Source organism: Diadema antillarum, unplaced genomic scaffold (assembly GCF_040938485.1).
Source record: "Diadema antillarum isolate AM-2024a unplaced genomic scaffold, OU_Dant_1.0 seq00001788_RagTag, whole genome shotgun sequence".
NCBI classification, from domain to species: Eukaryota; Metazoa; Echinodermata; class Echinoidea; order Diadematoida; family Diadematidae; genus Diadema; species Diadema antillarum.
Window position 1 is genome coordinate 175,805 of NW_027272466.1, and position 19,402 is coordinate 195,206.

The window sequence follows — 19,402 nt, forward strand, 5'->3', positions numbered from 1 at the left end:
GAGATGATAGATTTACATGTACATTGCCCTAAACATAGTAGCCTCATCAGTGCAAAAACAAGTGATCTCCATGAAACATAGAAACAAAAAATGCACTTGTAAAGCGCAAACTTCCACTAAGCAGCTCATTTCCACCCATATTGTGATTTCCACCTAATATTACAGTTCTACATTCCCACTGCATGATAGAAATTAATCAACATTCATCATCATAATACAGTGTACAAAAGTGTGTTCCCAAGCAATCTGGCTATTTATTGTGGGTTTATATAAACATCTAGGCTGAAAATGGCCCTTTTTCCTATGAGAAAGAATCCTTCCCAAATTTAAATCAATATCTGGATCCAGACAGTGGCCTGATTACTGCCAAAATGTAATCGTATGTTCCTTGTGTCATTATCAATTTTACTGAAAATTTCATCCAAATCTGTTAATAACATTCTGAGTTATTTTGCAAATAAACAAACAAGCAGACAACAGACCAACCAAAGCAAATCATAACCTCCTTGGTAGAGGTAATAAGATACCATTACAATCCCTGCCAATTTCCTCTCATCTCTTTATTAGTAAGCTCTTCATTCATTCATTGGCCAGTAGTGTGTCAATGCCATCTCCTAAATTGCATTTATTCTTTCTTTCTCTCTCCTTTTTCCAGTAAAATTTAATATTGCCACATCACTACATCCTAGAGGTCATTTCTATGCTTTGATTGGCAAGCCAATGTTCCCCTCCTGCTGTATGTTTGTATAGGCGACACGTGTGCCTTCCAGAAAATATGCAGCATGGCAAGGGGTAAGAGGACTGTAGTGAAATCAAATCACTTCCTTGTTGAGCCATATATAGTTCAAGCCATACTGTGTAAACACAAGAAAATATTATATTCAATTTCATTTCAGCGAAGTTGACCAAGTATACATACCCAGCAACAACCACAAAATGTAGGATCAAGGCAGCAATTTTCCAGGTTTAGAAAGTGATAAATACTCCTACATCGCCTACATTTTCAAGCCATCACACTGAGTTTGCACACCTGGCATTGCTTATATAAAATATAGATTTAAATTGCAATTTTCCAGGGTGACAAACTCAGAGACTCCAACCCCAAGCACCTTCTGATCTGGAGATTCTCCCGCCCGAAACCCCTAGCAAACGGGAGACTCCAAGTTGATGTGTGTAAAGCGCGAAGTTCCTATGGTTCTAGATGTTCTCTGGTGCTATCTAAGGCTTATTTTTTCAACATACTATAGCAATAAGTAAGAAATCCTTTCCACCGGGAGACACAGAGCCAGGGCGGGAGAAATCAAATCTCAAACGGGAGAACGGGAGATTCTGCAAAAATGGGCTTTCGGCGGGAGATCTCCCGTCGAAAACGGGAGAGTTGGAGTCTCTACAAACTGATAGTATAATCAGATCTTGCAGCAGGAACACCATGCAACAACATACTTCTAAAGGAAACATACATACCACTTTAAATATTTAAAATTTATATCCTCCTATAATTCTAGTATTTTTGGAAGTTTATGCAAAATGAAGTTTCGAATACATCAGCTACAATGTCTAACTAGCCATGCTGCAGGATAGCTAAAGAAAATACATTGACATAGTACATGAAAGCCTGAGGGAGGAAGCAATATGAAATCAAGCAAGCTTCAAAAACTCATAATAACTTCTCTTTTGGGAAAAAAAAGAACAAAACATTCTCTCCAAAATAAACTGAAAACTGATTTTTCATGGACTAGGGAGGCTTCCATTGACAGGCAATTGTTTCCTTAGTATAAACACACCCTCAAAATATTTGTCAGAAAGGTAAACTTTACATCTGAACTCATATTCTGTAAATCTCATGTCATCTATGTTGTAATTGACCCATTAAGCCTTATGAGACTTTTTGCTGGCTTTTAATGTAAACTTGGTGGCTCCTGAAATGCCAAGACTTGCTTTTAAACACACACTCAAGTCACTGAGCATTGCTCCACATTTCTAAACTTGGAGAACACATCCATTTTAGGATTTGTCAGAGTCTCACCAGCACAAAAAAATAGCAATAAAGAATAAACGAAGAAAAAAAAAGGCCACTGGCACCCTGGGAGAGTAAAAGAATGACCAATCCCATGAAACTAGAACTCCTTGACAAAGATTTCTCTATCCGATTTTCAACATGATGGATCTTCTTCAGATGTCAGATTGACATGGATAACAGCTGACATTATATAAAGCCCCAGAGAAGAACTCACTCTCTCTTTTTCTCTTTCATTGCCTCTTTATCTCTCTCCCTCTCTTCTCTTTCTCTCATACACTCACAGATGAAAACATAGACACACTCATATTTCTCTCTCTTCCTCCTTTTGGCATGCAACCCCAACAGGTCTTTTGAAAACTGCTGAAGGGGCAAATTTGTGGGCAAAGAAAATTTCAATCTGCATGAGGTAGGGGGAAGATGTAGAGAGAAAAATGTAGATAGACAGACAAGCACACAAGAAAGAGGAGAGAAAACTTTAGCAAATAACCTCAACATACTCTACTTGCAAACCATTAGGTTTTCTTTGCACACAAGCAATGGCTCCATTGTAAAATGTACACATACTATCTTAAAGTGATATTTGACATGGTGCAATCACATGCACATGTACAAATTGTACCTGAAGGGGGAGGGGGGCCAATTTGTTATCATTTACAAGAAATTCATACAATATGTGCTACGGTGGGAAAACAGGTTATTTTGTTGACAGCAATCCAGTATTTATCCCCACCCAGTTAGCTCTGATATTAAAGTTATCATTCACACGAGCACCCTTATCAGAATATCTAAAATTAATTCTTTCAAATCAGCTGAAATAAATTCAACAGTATTTTATCTGTTGTATGGGAAATCTTGCATCTTTCAGGAAGTTTCCACGTACTCTATTTCATACAGAGGTATGGAGCATAATATCTAGGTGCCTACCCTTACAAGAATACAGGCAAATTTTGTTGAAAGTGCTTTAAACTTTTGATTTCTTTTTCTTCTTTGCAAAACAGGAAATAGCATGGCAATATGCTATACAACATACAACAGGCATTAGAGGTTTAGAGGGTGTGTTACTAATCCGTCACCATGGCAGCAACCAACTGTAGCTCCATTACACTGTCCTCACATTTTACACTGATCTGAACCTCTGGCCTATACATGTCTATTTGTGGAAACTGGCAACCATGGTATCCAAAGTAGCTATCACCCTGATACTCTCATAAAATGGCACTAGCAAAGGGGGCCTCCTTTGTTTAATCCTAAACCAGCAATTTTTACTACAACTGTTCCAATTTGAGCAAAACTGACCAAGACCCAAATTATTTATATCATAATAAACTACAATGTATATCTATGAACATCACAGCCACAATTGCCAATCTGTAGAGCTACATGGCTGTTACTCCATTGCTTGACATCAATATTTTGATTTTGTTTTTACAGGGCCTCATTTTTCTCTCTCTTCTTTCTTTCTATAAACTAACAACAACAATTTTGTTTTTCTTTTCTTTTTTAAATCAAGGTTACAAAAACTTGACATTAGTGCTAAAATGTGTGCAGTTTCTGATTACTTTTTATTGCTGATTTGTTTTCCCCTCCATCCCCCCCCCCCTTGAAAAAAAAAAGATGCATTTTGAATACTAATACAAGGGGTATTGCAGCAGTTCAGCGACCGAACATAGTACTTTACAGCATTGGCTCACAGGAAATGCACTTGGCCTGTCATGCACTTGTTACCAGCATGAATTTGATTTCCTCTCGCGCCTGATGCATTGAGGGGCACATCCATCTCCAGGTGCAAAAAACGTGTGAACTAATTCTATTGCACGCTAAATTCCCTCTTCGTCAACGGAAGAGTGCCAAGACTTGACTCTTAGTTAAGTTTAACACAATGAAAGTAAGGGTTGTCTTTAGCAAAAAATTGCTAATACTACAGCTGCGTTTTATAAAAATATATAGACATTTAGCAACAGCTCTCACAATCACTCTGAAAAGATCATAGCACTATCCAAAACTGTTTCAAGCTGCTTGGCAATGGGCATGCTAGCAGCAAATGTTGTGCATCTTTAAAGTCTTCAAATGTGTTTGCTATGAACACATTTCCAAAAGATTACAGCATGAATCGGAAGACAATGAGGTCACATTTCATGGCTACTTGCCATGGGGTTTTATCAACAACAGCAAAAAGAAAACCCTCCTATCACTGCTAAAGGAAACGGTCACATGTTACTGAACAGGGAAGACGGATAGCTTCTCCTCTGACAAGAGCGAAATGATCATGCCTTCACACTGTCTAAAATCACTTTATGTGTGATCCAATATGAAGCTTACAATTATCTATTTATCCACTTGTTCATTAAAAAAATTTGTTCTTTAAGCGCTATTAAAACCTAATTGCCAATTGGATTCTACTACATCTTATTAAGACTGGCAGCTGTCACGCACTGACAGACATACATCCTGCAAAGAGCACAGCAAAAAGGCTTTCTAAGCACTTTACAGCTTTTTATTTTTCAGCTGAATACTTGAATGCTGTATTTAGGTTTGTGGATATGAAACAAGACCTTAATTGATGTCAGGAGGTACAAATTACAGTAGACAATTGCACTACTAACAGGATACAGGGCAAGTATAAATGAATTGGTTGACCATCACTCCTTAATCTGTTAACCGTCTCCCAATTTCCTTTATTGATTGGGAAGTGACAGGTGCTATTACGGGCAGAAAGTATCCAGTTGGACACAGTAACAGCATGGGAGGGAGAAAGAAAGAGAGGGAGAGACCATGGGTGTTTGTGTGTAAGCGTATGTGTGTGTGTGTGTGTGTGTGTGTGTGTGTGATGAGTTACCATGACCTACCAAAGGCTCAATATAAGTGCATTACGTTTGAGCCTACCAAACATCCACTGCAGTGTGTGGATAGATCTATGATACAGCGACCCACTGCAGCAGACTACACTACATTGTAGCTCTTTTCATATCAGCCTTACTGTTGTCACATCGCAGATTCTATAACAGTCAAGGAAAAACATCTCTCTGTGATATCATCTACCCCAAACAGCATGATTACATTGACTCAAGTTGATGCTACAGAACTGATAGATCAACAGAAGGAGCATAGAGAAAATATGGTACGGTACTTACCTGCACTGAAGTCCCCACCCTGGACCATGAAATCCTTGACCACTCGGTGGAAGGTACTGCCCTTGTAGTGAAGGGGCTTGTTTGTAGTCTTACCCATGCCTTTTTCACCTGCAATGTAAGAAAAAATAAAGTCATGAGTAGAATAACTTAAATGAAAGGGGACAATATTATTGATATTAGGGGTAAAAAGTGATGACAACCTGCATTTTTTTAATAATATAAAACAATATGATTTGTTTGCTTGTTTGTTTTTTAATTAGAACTTTCCTAGATTCTGATGAAAAACAAATGCTTTATTCTGTCTTTAACAATGTGCAAGAGTGTTAATAAAACCTTCACATCAGCACAGAAAAACAGCAAAACGGTCTCTCAAAAAATAAAATGTGACACTGCAGCGTAAAATTGAAGTGTACTCAGAATGTACATGTACTTTATGACAATAAAACTCATGAGGTTTTAGATGGCACAGAGATATCAAAGTGATCACACTCTTCCAGTGTTTTCATTCTGCACCAGATTTCACTGATGTCTTTCATTTCACCTAAATGCCTGCATTCAAATCATATTTCTCTCTGAATACAAGCATTTTAGAAAATTGTATAATTCCACTTCAAAACCTTTTCTGGGAAGAAAAGATGTGTCTCAGATCAGTATTCCTCATCATGAATCCTTTATATACACTGTATATATTTTTTGTTCCAACCCTGACAGGATTGCTGCATCATTTGTGTTGTGATTGCTTAGTAATGACAGAGGTACTCTTCATTATCACACCAGATTCCAGAGCTTATAGATCACTATGCACTGTACATAATATACACTGTACATCATACCGTGGCACTGAATGTCATTGCAGTCATGTGTAAAACAGACCTGGGAGTGTGGGGTTAGAATGCCAGCCCTAATGGCTTTCTTTCACATAGCCATCTCAGGGGAAGTTCTCTTACACCCACTGCAATCAAATCACACTCCACAGTGCACACACAGTGGGGCTACTACATGCTGACAATTACAACCGTACAAGCTCTTTCATGCTTTGCAATATGATATTGTTGTGTATGATATGTGTGTGGTAATACTGCGCCAGGTGCAGATATGGCCATAGAGAAACCAGTCCGCTTCAAGCATACAAAATCAATAGCCAGCTGGATAGTATTAAGTTCAGAGATTGCCCATTCCTTTTCATATGTATTCTATGCTATAGACTTGAAACAATATAACCATATAACATTTCCGATGTCTGAAGTCTATTTTACAGGACCTATCATAATCTGTTTAGATTTAATGGGAGAGTTTTGTAATGCATTCACATTCTATTTGCAACCAAAATACAAAAGCTTTCCCTAGCAACCGGAAAGCTTGTCTGACCTTGTGTTACCAAGCAACGACTAGTGAATACAATAACAAACTGGGACAGGCTTGGGTTTGAAAAAAACTATTACAGCTACACAGCAGGTAAAAGACTTGTGTAAAATCACCTACAGAGAAGATCTCCTGGAAAAAAGAAGCATTTGAATTTTCATCAGTTGTTCGATTGTAAGGGTTTTTTTAATTTTTGTTTCTGTGTTTTGTGTATTTTTCTTCGGAGTAATTATTTTACTGTGACTATAATTCAGATGGTGTTAACCTCCAGGATAGCTACTGTATAAGCCGTTATTTTCACATACAGATATTTTCGCGAATGGGGAGGTCACAAACATTTTTGCAAGATGTCGTTTTAGCGATTTGACACCGAGGCTTCGGTGACAAATCGAGGTGTCGAGGATTTGGTGCCGCGTGCACATCTAAGTGCACTATTAGCATAGCATATGGTAACAGTTTTGCATGTTGTTAAATTCATAGTCCCGTATTGATTCACAAAATTCGTGAAAATTAAACCCTCGTGAAAATAAAAGCTTACGCAGGAACCTTGAGGATAAGTTCTATGGGGCGCCAAGTGTCGCACGGTCGATTTTGTTATGAAATGTCTGATTTTGTAACGAAATGGACCGTGCAACACTTGATGCCCCATAGAAATTATCCTCAAGGTTAGCTATCCTCGAGGTCAAGGATCACCCGGGTAACTAATATGACTCATTCAAATTCATCCAGCACTCTAAGTTCTTGTTCTTGCTGTGGTAATTGTGACTACTACCATGCACATGTAGCATCTAGACAATTCTTTACCAAGACTTACGCTATGCTGGAAAACAGTGATTTCATCTCAATTATAATATCGTTCTAAATGTTTCTCAATTTCTTCCCCTCCCACAAGCACATCATGGGTATTAGCGTTCACAGACACTACTCAAGTGCTCAAGCTAGGTGATTTTAAGCCTCGCTGGTGGAGGTAGGACTTTTCCAGAGGAAGCATGAGTGTGACTCAACCTCTACCCGTAGGGTGCTAAGTAAGAGCAGTGGGAGTCCACCTTCTAAGGCCCTTATCACCCCAGAGCACCTGATTTCCTTTGCACTAGAAGGACAGACCACCCTTGCGACCATGTAGAGTATAGTGCTATTTTATCATAGAATGGGTAGCGAGAATCCTGCGATCTCATTGGTCGAGAGCTATGTGTTGATTTTGTACTGGCCGCACGCCAAGTCACAGTGGTAAACATGTTATTGTGCGCGCACTTGTAACAAAGGTTCGCGCCCTAAGCAAGCGCTCGCGCACTCAGTACGAGACGCCTATTGGCTAAAAAATCATGCATCCAGTAAATACTGGATGCATGATTTTCGGGCTCTCATCTATGGGGGCCAAAAGGAAATGCATCCAGTAAATTTATCATCGGGTAACATGATACAAAAATTGAGTTTTGGCAAGAAAATTACCCATTCTATAGGCCTAAAACAGATGACGCACATATGTCTTTTCCTGCTTTAGTCGGAATATAGTGTGCATGCGGTAACTATGGAATTTAGCTTAACCCACTCGGCTTCGCCTCGTGCATTCGATCTACAGTTACCTTATGCACACAATTCCGACTAACGCACTCAGTACTGTGCGTCATATGTATAATGTGCGCTCTCTTGAATGATCCTGGGTTCAGATGCATGAAAAACACTGTCTGATACAGGCGCATACATTCAGTGTGCGTAGCACTGAGCCAGAGAAAAGGAATAAAACTTGGTCCTTTTGAGTTTTCCCACAGTGCAATACTCGTGCATACAATAATTTTGTGGCATCCTTCCAAATCGAACAATACTTCATTTGACCTGTCGACTTTGATTCACAGGAAGGGAGAACTTGGCCCCTTGTGGTCCTAGATTCCATCTGCCCATTGGGTGATTGGTCTATAAAATCATTTCCTGTGGCAGGCCTGCACGTATGGAGCCACCTCTCATCACTACACTATTAACATAAGGGTGGGGTGGAAACTGAAGTTACCAGTGTGTGTGTGTGTGGGGGGGGGAACAAAGCATAACTAGGGCAATAATTTCTGTACCTTGTTTCATCTTGTTGGGAAGGCAGGGGAGGGCTGGGAGCTGGGTGAACACTATCACCTTAATGTCGTTTGAGTGAATGCAGCAATATTGCAAGAACACATCAGTGAAAGTTTGAGGAAAATCCGACAATAATTTGAAGAAATGAGATCAAAGAATTGACATGAAATTTCATGAAATTCTCTGTAGATTTTCCTTGTATCATTCTACACATACTGCACATGTGATATCTTAAACTGAAGTACAGTAGTCTTCTCATCCAGCAGTGACTGCACAGAAATATGAAAAAATTCATATTCTATTGAACGGATTGTTTGATTTTCCTCAAAATTCCACTCATGTGTTCTGCTAATATTGCTGCATTTACTCAATTCACATGTACATGAAGATGAACTTGTCCTTAAAGCTATACGCGTAGACCAAAAAGACAGCAAGTAGAGAATGTCCTACCGAAAGTTATGTATGTACTATAACATAGGCATAAATCAGTCTTGATAAAAACACAATAAAACTCAATTATTTGTAGCATTCAATTGTATGGTGATGGCTCACTCTACGGGAAACACGCAAAAATCAAGATTACATTGTACATTGTCCCCTGAAATTTCAAGGATCTGTGTTAAAGTCTTCTTGGCATTTTAGAAAAAAAATGTAAAATCATGCTATTCAGTAAGCCTATACTATATTGCATGACAAGTGATAAGTGGATCAATAGATCATGTGTCAATTTGAAACTTATGCGCTGAGCTGTGGAGAAAAAGGTGATGTATTTTTTTCTTCAAAATGTCTAGTTGAACCAAAGGACAAAGAAACTGTTTTGATTACACCCATTACTCATTTCAACAATCAACATTCAGAAATTGGAAAGTAAACCATCATTCAGAGTTCAGCACTTAACATCACAACTTTCTATGTGTGATGGAATAGATATTGCAGCATCAATTCCACAGTGGTAGTGTAGAGGTTTCCTAATGGCAGACCACATATGAGACTGCAGTGCTTGCAGATTTTACTAGTGCCTGTATCATATGTGAAATACACCTATCTGGTGTAAATCTCATCCCATGTTATGAATTGTGTGTGTGTGTGTGTGTGTGTGTGTGTTTTATTTTGTTTTATTTATAGGTAATGTATTCAATAGTTATTTCTATGAAATATGACAATATCTAACTCAGACTGTCTCTGAACAGAAGCAAACATCTGTCTGGCACACACACACAATAGAGAGGATGAACCTCAACCACCCTGGCTATTCGTCCTTGCTCAAATTACATGGATGATACCATGAAATTCGGGATAAGCCATGTAAAACTTACAACAGAGAGCCTGTCTCAACCAGTTAGGGACCCAGCAAGTGGCCAATAATCACAGCCAGGCTGAGCCCCATTTTCCCCTGATATCTCACCAATACACCCCCTGCCTCTAAGGCAAAGCTGAAAGAACCCCGCGCACAAGGAAGCTTTTGTCACGAATGTAACTCGGGTCATCCGTGTTCCATCAACACTTCGCGGGAGGAGGTAAATTTCTCCTCTATTTCTCTACACTTACACAAAGTTCATACCAGAACCGTTTCTTCTTGGCCCACATGGTGTTCAGTTCTGCTCGTTGACTGCCCCCTAGCCAATATATCGGCATGGTAATCACTCGCCTAATTCTCTTGGACAACTCCCCTGGAAGATTGCTCACTGAATTCCTCTCTGCACATATTGTTTCTATTGAATGGATTCTCTGTGGCATACAGTGTATGAAACCTATCTCACTGCCACTGACCACACAAGGCACGTTCTTGTGCAGTAATATCATCCTGAAGAGAGAATTAGCTTCCTACAGAGCAGGCAAAATATTAACACAGAGTGATGCCACTGGAAGAAAGACGAGTGGAAGTTCGATGGGATGTTTAGAAGATAAAAGCAACAACAACAAATAATCATCAGACGGATAAAACATGAATATAATAAAATGAGTCTAAAAGACGACTCTTGTTAAGATGACTCTACAGGAAGTACTCAAAAACTACATAATATTGTAAGCCATTGTCTCAAGTACTGATGTAACACAGAAAAGACATTTATGATACTTTGTGACTAATTTCAATTAATTCATTGTCTTTTCTGAAATTAGTAAGGTGCAATGTAAGTAAAACATCTAACTGACGATAATGGATGGGCCACTTTCTGTTTCCAGACAAAAATGAGAAGATAAAGCTGATCCCTACAAACCTGACTCAAGGAATGACTAGTCATCTCAACTGGCAATTCCAATCTCAGCTTACAATCTGCCATGACCTAAAAGGTTAAGATTACAACTGAGCAGATGAAGAGCCTGGTGAAAGAGAGCTCTCATATGCTAGACATTTTGGCATGTATTTGCTCACATGGTTTTACCACTTTTTAAATCTTCCTCTCCAAACAGCAATTCCAGCATACTAGAATTCTTTTGCAAATTCTTCTTTCTTTCACAAAGTTACACATGTGACATCTAAAAAGATGCAACAAATTTTGGCTGACATACCATTTGTTGGGCAAGGACATTATACTTTTGAAAGATCACTTTTGAATTTTCTTTTTTTTTTTAACACTCGTAAGTGCCAAGGAACATATTACTGTGACAACAAGGCAGAAATAAAAGCCAATGAAGTGTATGATTAGAAATGCGAAGTTGTAATGTGCTCTGCAAGGTTGGATTCAATACACCTTCCTTCCACACACACAAAAAGATAAAAACAATATACTATATATAATAGATGAATTTGGTAGCACCTTCAGCAGCAAACCACTTGTCCAGCAAGCCGTTAACGATTGCCCCGACACTCACAGGCATGCTAACCTGGAAACATTAAACTGCACATTACTTGAATATGAGACCATTCTGAAGCAAATAATTTTCACACAACAATAGATACATAATGTACTTTTAAATGAATCCCACAAGGATTGAAACAATCATCCACCAGCATTCCCACTGATTCCCACTGATCAGTTACTAGCCATCCCCTTTAATTTTGACTTCTCTGTAGTGTGTAAATGAGACACACCATGTTTCCATGCAAGTTCTACAATGATTTCTGCATGCGAAAGTACAAAGCTAGGCAAAGGGGATCGAAATAAAATCTCAGCCCCTTGCCTGCTCAATGGTGGGTGGTATTTTTCTCCTTGCACGTACACGAGGAGAACACTGTCAGTTCATGGCTGATCTCGGCCAAGGAAAACCAGAAAGGACCAAAGGCTTCATTCCAAGTAGGTCCATGATTCCATCAACAAATTCCCCCCCCCCCCCCCCCACCCAATCCCCATTCTACAAGCCATATACTCATCACTTGCAAGTTTCCTTTTCACTTCTAGGTATATAATGAAAGAATTACACTGGTTACTGAGGTACACAGTACTGTGGAAAAATAACCACGAAAATAAAACTGCAAACCTTTGCTCTTGTGTCGAAATGTGAGGATTTAATCAGGCATGTGAAAGCATACCGGCACACTCAAGATGACAAGTTTATACTGAAACTTTTCCTGTAACAATCAAATTACTGATGTGCTATTTTTGAAACTGAAAAGACAGCTCTCACACTAGGTCTCACATACCGCTGATATCCATGTCAGCAGTTCATAGCATACAGTTTCAACAATGATTCTTCAGCAACATTCAGTCTCCAGCAGCCAATTTTTCATCGTCAAAACTAAGCCTGGAATTCAGATAAAAGCAAAACCGAAAAACCTCGCCAGGACTTGGAAAGGGAGACTTTCTGGAGCCTGGAAAACAGAGTAATTCCAGTCAGGTACTATATTCTCAGACATCACAGACACCAAGTGACAGGAATAATTAGTTCCCTTCTGGTGTTATCACAGCATCCCACTACGATGGTACTAAACATCAGTTGTTCCAATGCTGCCACATGCTGTCACAGCTTGATAACACATCAATCAGCTGTTCCTCGCTCTCCAGAGTGAGGCAGAATGCCATATCTGCGACATTGTTCAATTTCAAACACATCTACACGCAGCATCTATATTGCATTGGATATCACTAACAGTTCACAGGAAAGCACCAACCACATTATGAAAAAAAAAAAACCACACACACATTTCCCTGTCATGTTAATGTTACCTAGTTTTTCAGAAGAAAGGTAACAGGAATAATGACCAGTAAAAAAAAAAAAAAAAAAAAAAAATTCATGAAACAACCAAATAATCTTATATTCTAATTCCAATTTTCCTCTGTTATTTATTTCCTTATCTATTTTCTTAAAGTTAAGTAAACACAAATAGAAGCATAATATCAATTTTTGCTTTGACCTCTCTGGATACTTTAGATAATTTGTGTGGAATATATTCTAGAGTGGTGGACAGTGTTAGAAGCAAGAATATTACAGATTGACAGGTCTTTACTCAATACTATTATAATATCAATAGGTCAACTGTAATGTAAGTTAAGAAGCCTACTGCTTGCATTTATCAATATTCTAGAATGCCAAAGTGTTATCCAAATGTCTTCTCTAACATTGCTGGATAGAGAAATCTGATATAGTTAAGCTTACTTCATTGTCAAGAACAGATAGAGCACAGAGGCTGACGGTATCATTCTTGCCTTTCGAACATAAGCCAACAAATTCATATTTGATTGCACACTTTGTTCCTAGTTTGCACAAAAAGATGGCATCGGCAAAACATTAAGTTGTACCAACAGTAATGTAACCCAATTAGGAAATGAAAGATAACTACAGTCATGCTCAAAGCTTGAAATGTATGGTTTGATACATTTGTGACTGAAATCTCGGTGAAACAAATGGCCACTCAATGTGTCATGTCCAATACACACTTTATGAGTTTTCATTTAAAACTCCATCTCAAATGGAGTAGCACGGTTTCGACTAGCAATGTGCTGCTGGCTTTGTGCCAAGTTGTGAATTCACTGAAGAGAATGCTTGATGCTTACCATATGGTTCTCCATCATAAGGTCAATTTCAATTAGTGCTAATCCCAACGGACCTATTCCCCACTTCCTCTCAATAGATCAGCCAGGAGATTTTGGAGGTCTAGGATTAGGATAAGGTTAAGGCATTAGGTCAAGGGTTTGAACTAGAATGGGGAAACTGGTATTTTAGGAAGGAGTTCCTTTCGCACTGAGCAAATTTTCAAGAAAATTGTCCTCCAGATCATTCTTTCTTGTTTTCTTTTTTCTTTTTTGAAGATAAAGAGTAGAGACACAAATTTATCCAGAATATTCACCAAAACTTCCAGCAAAAAAAAAAAATAAAAAAAATAATTCAGAAATGGAATAGTCTCACAACAGCTAGAATTTCTAAAAACACTTACTGTGCAAATGACACGGAAATGTCTTTTCTGGAAGAAAATTCCAAGTGGCCCAAACATGCACATTTCTCCAGCAAAGGTGTATGTAGCATCTGCAACTGGAAAAGCACTCAGAGAGCACGGACCTCCACTGAGCAGCTCATTTCCACCCATATTGTGATTTCCATTCTACATTACAGTCCTAAATTCAGATAATCTGCATTAAGATTCCTTGACCATCAAAATATACCAGAATTCTCACTGCCTACAAGCCATCGCTGCCTCCCCGCTGTATTTATTGGTCAACAGCGCAATGGCTCTGACGGTCTCAAGACCAAGCGCACCATCTAATGATCATGATGAACCCTACCAATGACAAGGAATCCTTCAACAAATTCCAATAAATTCCTGGATCCAGATGATGATCTGGATCATTCCCAAAACTTGATAATCTGTTCCTTGTGTCATTATCATTTTTTTTATTACTGAAAATTTAATCCAATTCTATTCATAACTTTTTGACTTACTTTGCAAACAGACAGACAAACAGACAAACAAACTGATGCCAGGCAAAACATAACCTCCTTCGCAGAGGTAATAACATACGCATCCATCTGTAGTCTCAGACCCCGTTTACAGTGCGGGGCTGGGCCCAGCCTCAATTGCGAGGCCGGGCCCCGTAATTTTGTCTGTTTACACTGCAGGGCTCGGCCGCGCTTTTGATTCAAACCTTTCAATATTTTGTCGTAATGGGGCTCTGCTTGTAAACAAACGCAATTTGGTATTGTCTGGTTTTCAGACCCTTTGCCAACTGAATTCCGTGGCAACAAAGTCACCGTTCGGGCAAAGGCCTTTGCCGAAGGAAAAAATCCTTTGCAGGACAAAACCACCTTAAACTATATTAGTTTTCGACGTTGAGGGGGTTAATATCCCGAATAGCGAAAGATACAGGCAGAGGGTTTGGAAGCCAGACTAAAATTGGCCGCGCATTTGGCCCAGTTTGCGTTTACACTGAGAAAAGGCCGGGCTTGGCCGCGGCTTGGCCGCGGCCGAGACCACCTCCAGAGCGAGGCCAAATGCGAGTCCAATTTGGGCCTCGCATTTGGCCTTTTTCGCGTTTACACTGAAATGAAGGTGGGCTCGGCCGCGGCCGAGCCTCGCACTGTAAACGGGGTCTCAGAGACACGTCCACATGTTGACACTCATCAATTATGCATGATCAGCATTTTCGCATTTGCATTAATTCATGCCCTAGCAAGGTACACACACAATTGTTTGCGCACCTTACCCTCACTCTTGTGCCGTGCAGAATTTCTGTACTGCTCACTGTTTACAAGCCATACTGACTGGGCATGGGTCACATGAATGGTTTGTAAATGAGTTGACGTCTTGACTGTGTTTGAACTCCATGAGAGCACGGGCTGTTATTTAACTATTATTTAACTATTATTTAACTATCATAACTGTAAAAATTGTGTGAGCGTGTCTCCCTTTGATGTAAGTTTTACAAAATACATTTCATACTTTTTCTGTTTTCATCTAGCTTCTTGAGGTTTACACTTGTACTTTCTTGTTACAGGGTGATTAGACTCACACATAGGCTTACATAGAAGCATACAAATGCATTTAAAACAACTAAATTCATGTTATCTCGCAACATTAATTAGCTACAATAAAAACAACTTGATGCAGGAATCCTTAATTTGAATAAATAAGTAATATTTAGGGATGAGAAACATCACTGGCTATTGGGTGGAAGTTGGTAGTCTAGTGGATATGACGCCTGTCTAACAATCAGAAGGTTGTTAGTTCATATCCAACCCAAGTGTGTATGCCTATGATTTTCATCATGTCTACATAAAACAATGAATCATCAGTATTTATTTATTTTGATGAAGGGCAATTTGTCCATGAGTTGCAGTAAAAACAACCCAAGGCGAGAATAATGTATTTTATTCTCTTGCTAATAATATCCATTGGCATTTCTAATTCTTTTTTTTTCTATCATTAATTATTTTTCTACAACTAGAGTAGCTGTTGGGGACTACAGTTATACATAAATTATAGACCAGAAGCAATCATCTTGTTAGCATGTTGCAAACTTGTATGACATTGCAATTGTAGCACTACAGGAACATTTCAATTTACCACTGGCCTCTGGATGTTCCTTAGTATCTGGACAATTGCCAAATAGTTGAGTTACGAGGGACAAGTGTTTGTCCTGTGATTCAAAAATCTACTAAACTGGTGAAAACTTCACCGAGAGGCTTTCAGGATGATGGCCGAACAATTAACACTGTGTTTGAGGAAGCTACACATACTTCCACTGCTGGCTGAATCTCATCAATTGGGTAAGACACAGGAATACTAGTTCAGGAAAAATGTAAACACAACAAAACAAAGGCTAAAAAAACATGCTCCATCATCTTGCAATGAGATTTCAACAGCTAATTATGAATAATTTGTTTGCTTTTTTTTTTTATTTGATATCTTTACTATGGCTCCAGACTAAATTTAAAGTGCCTAGCTGTCACATTAAAATTTCAATACTGAAATTCAGCATGCTAAGTGCAAGCAGCAGGTAACATCATTCCTTACCTGTACACAGTGCACGGAAATTCTCACAAGTTGTTGGACAGATATCAGAGAAGAGTTCAAAGATGATTCTTCCTCCTGTAACATGGAAAAAAAAATCATTCAAATATTTCATCATCACTAATGAATAGCATAATCTCAAATTATACTCACAGGGGAAAAATACTCAACAGATATTTGATGTCAATTAAAGAGGTTAAGTCAAATGATAGAGAAGTAAAATGCTAAATGACGCTGGTCAAAAATCCTCAAAGGCCATAAATAATGATTCAAAAATTAATTTTGTGGTCTCCCAGTAAAAACATGGAGTATGCTAGGTCCTAGACAGCAACTTCTTTCTGCTTTGCTTTTCTTCATTTCTTCTCTTGATATTGGAAATAATGAGTAAGATAACTTCACACAAACTAAATACATTGTAATCCAATCAGGCAACTTACAATTTTACTCCAAAAACAAATTCTTCTCTCACAGCAAAGTGGCAACAAGTGCATCCACACAGCCAACCCTTGCTTGGAAAGACCTGCAGTCCAACCTGAAGTAACCACAAGACCTGCAAGTCTACCACTGTCACCCGTCAAGAGAGCAGAATGTTGTCACCACAGACACGCAAGATCAGCCCCCCTGGCAAGGGCTCAACTTATCATTTGCAGAAGTTGGACTAGGAGAGACTGTCTGTGCTAAATCGGAGAGTCTCGAGTTAGAACTGGACTCTCCCAAGTCACTTCAGATGGAGGGGTGGGCAAGCCTTTCCAAAAATATTATCCCTCCCATGCTTCATTTTTCAATAGACAGGTGCATGGGCATTTCTTGTCTCATTTCTGTTCGTGCTGTTGGGAGCTATGCTTCACCCCTGGAAGCCCCTCTGTGCTGCTAAGGAATATTGAGGATTGGTCTTCAAACAGAAAGTATCAATTTAGCTAGATCTATTTATTTGTTTAGATAAAACATCAAGGTTCATTCAGGTGCAAATCATTTCAAACATGGATATCAGAGAATGTTACTGATATGATGGTTCAATAAAACACTGCACATATTATACTAATTTCCTGCTTTTAATGAAGTAATACATGCAGGATACATGTACCTTGTTATTTACAGAAACTGATAGAAGAGATTGTCTGTACTAAGTCTGGGAGGAGACAGACTCCCTGAATGTCTTTTCAGTTGGAGGGGCATATTATAAGTCTTTCAACAAAAATTATCCCTCTCATATCACTTTGGAAAGACTGGTGAATGGGTATTTCTTGTCTCACTTCTGTTCATGTTGTTGTGAGCGTTGTTTCACCTCTGCAAGCTCCTTGGTAACTACTAACAATGATCGTGGAGGGAGGTCTTCATATAGACAAAGTATATGACTATTTGTTTGTTTTCATAAAACATATATAGATACATACAAGTGCAGATTAACTCAAAAACAGATTTGAGGAAATTTTGGCTGTGCAATTGATGAATGAAACACCTTAATACAATATTAAAATATTGGTTTCTTGCTGTAAAGAAGGCTATGAACAATATGATATCATTGTAATATATTAGGATGCCTACAGCTGATGGTTTTGTGTCCTCCTTATTTGTATTTTAACATGCTGGCATTGTTAGCCTAACATATGTGTAACTGACTGTATAGTCATCACATCAACAGTTGCCCAGCCTTTTAACTTCACTTTATCTGCCACATGAAACAGAATGCTACAACTTGTTCCTGTCAGTTGATCCATCCCTGATTCCTCCTGACTCTTGTGATAATTGAATTTACTGACTGACCTCATGAGCAACAGACAGCAGTTAGAGTCACTGACCACTAAAGCGGTCAAGTCAAACCAGACAAACATTCACTCACTTCTGTGAGATCAGACCATCTCCAAGTATGTCTAGACTTTGCAAGGTCCTTTTAAAATTTGTACCTGGTCAACTGTCCATTTCCTGTAAAATTAGCATTTCTTACTTCAGCCTTGCAGTCTTCTTCAAGAGGCTTGAGTAACACATCATCAAGACTAAGTTACATGTATATATGCAATAATTACAAAGACATGCTGTCTACACTGATATCACAAAAACAACCAATTGCACACACACAACATGGATGAGGCAAAAACAAAAATAAAGAATCATATGTACCTCTGCTCAATGTACCTCATCTTTGTGCGATGTAAAAGTTATTAGAAAGTCTTATTTGGTCCACTCACACTATTCTTCTTGGCAAATGGTACAGCATATTAAGTAGGAATAGACATATGGGTAAAGACACAACAACAACAACAAAAACAACAACAACAACAACAACAACAAAATATTTGGCATGGCTGCATTTATCCCTTTTTTATATTTCTCATTTGATAGGAGTACCAACATTAGAAATACAATGATGCTTAAAGGAAATTCAAGTGCATGTAATTCCCAAGGGTGGAAATTACTTGACCTTAATAACTCTCTTGGTCTCAACAGGTCAAAGAAAAAAAAACCAGGATTCCAACTAACCTCCAGAGCTGCCAACAAGGACATCAAAGAAGCAGCGAGGACGGTGACCTCCAGAGGAAGCCATTGTGACAGCTTCCCTTCCCACTTACAACCTAAAAACAAAAACAAAGGGTGGGAAAAATAAATATTGTGAGTCACCAACTTGCATATCACTCCCTAGTGACATAGTGCATGTAGATCCTGATACACTTTTCTCAGACATCAATGGAACATGTGACTTTGATCCTCCAGAAGATACTTGTAGAATAACATATCTTGGTAAGAGATTGAGGGAAAGTACTAAAAACATGGTTCAAGAAAGATAGACTTTTAATATACAATGTACCTTGTGAAATTGAACTACCAACTACTGCAGTCACTAATTTCAACCAATATCGTATCCTAAAATCCTGTCAACAGAGCTTACGAATGTCAACACACAGCTCATTGCAAGCAGAAAATGGCAGAGTTTCATCAACTGCTGCC

General features: G+C 38.7%; 1 protein-coding gene across 1 annotated transcript in view; it reads right to left on the reverse strand.

Annotated features, from left to right (window-relative positions):
* Positions 1 to 19,032, reverse strand: part of LOC139712302 (uncharacterized) — a 48,035-nt gene extending 29,003 nt beyond the window's left edge. Inside the window, exons 1-3 of the mRNA XM_071624141.1 lie at positions 18,938 to 19,032; positions 16,463 to 16,537; positions 5,152 to 5,259 (exon numbers count right to left, since the gene is read on the reverse strand). Of these exons, the coding sequence (XP_071480242.1) occupies positions 5,152 to 5,259; positions 16,463 to 16,537; positions 18,938 to 19,001 (247 nt within the window). The 5' untranslated portion in view covers positions 19,002 to 19,032. The remainder of the gene's footprint in view (positions 1 to 5,151; positions 5,260 to 16,462; positions 16,538 to 18,937) is intronic.
* Positions 19,033 to 19,402: the final 370 nt, after the last annotated feature.